The sequence below is a fragment of the Acanthisitta chloris genome, unplaced genomic scaffold, assembly GCF_000695815.1.
Source record: "Acanthisitta chloris isolate BGI_N310 unplaced genomic scaffold, ASM69581v1 scaffold39198, whole genome shotgun sequence".
NCBI lineage: Eukaryota > Metazoa > Chordata > Aves > Passeriformes > Acanthisittidae > Acanthisitta > Acanthisitta chloris.
The window spans coordinates 1,292-3,031 of NW_008689337.1; the positions used below are offsets into that span (position 1 = coordinate 1,292).

The 1,740-nt window shown below is 61.7% G+C and overlaps 1 protein-coding gene across 1 annotated transcript in view; it reads left to right on the forward strand.

Moving 5' to 3' along the window:
• The window catches only part of MATK (megakaryocyte-associated tyrosine kinase), a gene marked incomplete at its 5' end in the record, with an annotated part of 3,319 nt that overhangs the window by 1,287 nt on the left and 292 nt on the right, over nucleotides 1–1,740 (forward strand). The window contains 7 exons of the mRNA XM_009081372.1: nucleotides 13–106; nucleotides 207–272; nucleotides 421–520; nucleotides 598–682; nucleotides 856–929; nucleotides 1,034–1,229; nucleotides 1,585–1,671. Of these exons, the coding sequence (XP_009079620.1) occupies nucleotides 13–106; nucleotides 207–272; nucleotides 421–520; nucleotides 598–682; nucleotides 856–929; nucleotides 1,034–1,229; nucleotides 1,585–1,671 (702 nt within the window). The remainder of the gene's footprint in view (nucleotides 1–12; nucleotides 107–206; nucleotides 273–420; nucleotides 521–597; nucleotides 683–855; nucleotides 930–1,033; nucleotides 1,230–1,584; nucleotides 1,672–1,740) is intronic.

Consider the following 1,740-nt stretch of genomic DNA (forward strand, 5'->3'; position numbering starts at 1 on the left):
ATTCCTTTGCAGCACTACATGAAGGAGCAGGGAGCCCTCTGCACCAAGCTGGTAAAGCCCAAACCAAAAACTGGGATGAAGTCTGCTGAGGAGGAGTTGGCCAAAGGTAGGGGATGGTGGGAGAGGGTCGTGGTCTGGGTTTTGGGGACAAGGTGACATGGCCCTGCCGGTGGCCTCTGCTAACCTGCCCTCACCTCTGTGCTCAGCTGGCTGGTTGCTGAACCTGCAGCACCTCACTCTGGGCGACCGCATCGGCCAAGGTGAATTCGGAGGTAGGTGAGAGTGGTGTTCTTCAACCTGGTTGTTGGCTGCCCCACGTGGCACCCTTTGGCCCCCCTCCCCATCCCATGGCACGGAGGGCTCAGCCTGGGGTGCAGGAGATCAGGTGTGGGGCTCAGCCTGACCCCCATCCCCTCCCAGATGTCCTGCAGGGCGAGTATATGGGGCAGAAGGTGGCTGTGAAGAACATCAAGTGTGACGTGACCGCCCAGGCCTTCCTCGCTGAAACAGCTGCCATGACGTGAGTGCCCGTGGGTATGACCCTGCCCCCGGCCTGGGGATGAGCAGGTCCCTTGACTCGGGTCCCCTCCCTTCCAGGAAGGTCCGGCACAAAAACCTGGTGTGCCTGCTGGGTGTGATTCTGCACAACGGCCTCTACATCGTCATGGAGTTCATGAGCAAGGTGAGAGCAATCGGAGGCTCCTCAGCCGGTGGGACCCATCGCCACTCAGATCTGGGGACAAAATCCCTGTCTAGGAGCTGAGTTGTGTTGGTGATGGGCACTGCAGCCCCCACGGGAGGCAAAGTCTCCCCCAGCCCCATCCTGTTGGTCCTTACATGTCTATCCTCTGTCAGGGCAACTTGGTGACCTTCTTGCGCACACGAGGCCGAGCGGTCGTCCCCATCCAGCAGCTCCTCCTGTTCGCTCTGTAAGTCCACCTCCCTCCCTCTGGGCTGGGAACTGCTCTGTGTGCCCCTGGGCAGCCCCAGGGGACACGTGGTGACACTGGTCTGTCCCTCTCGGCTGTGCCAGGGACGTGGCTCAGGGCATGGACTACCTGGAGTCCAAGAAGCTGGTGCACCGGGACCTGGCTGCACGCAACATCCTCATCTCCGAGGAGAACGTGGCCAAGGTCAGCGACTTCGGCTTGGCCCGGGTCAACCCCAAGGGCGCCGATGCCATGCTGCTGCCTGTGAAGTGGACAGCACCAGAGGCCCTGAAACACAACGTGAGCAGCAGTGGGAAGGAAGGGGGTCCACAGAGTCCTCCCAAAGCAGCTCACCCCCTTGGGTCCTCCCTGCCTGTTTCTCCACCCATCCCTGCCTCATGATGGCTTCTGGCACAGTCAGCTCTGCATCTTCCCCAATTCCAGCTCTGCCCTGAGCAGCCCTTGCCCTGGGGTGCAGCAGGGATTGGAGCAGCTCTTGTGGGATCTGACAGGATGATGGGAATGGGGGGGTCACACCCCAGGGAGCTGGGGGGGGGGCAGAGGGCAGGCACTGTCCCTTGTCTTGCCCTCAGGGAGTGATGGGGACCCAGCACAGCCCCTGGTTGGCTTCAGCCTCCCCCTCCTGCCACTGCAGAAATTCTCCTCCAAGTCAGACGTGTGGAGCTATGGAATCCTCCTGTGGGAAACCTTCTCCTTCGGACGGGCACCCTACCCCAAGCTGGTGAGTGCTGTGCCAGGGGACCACAGCTGGCACGGATGGGACAGGGAAATCCCCTGGCCAGGGCAGGGA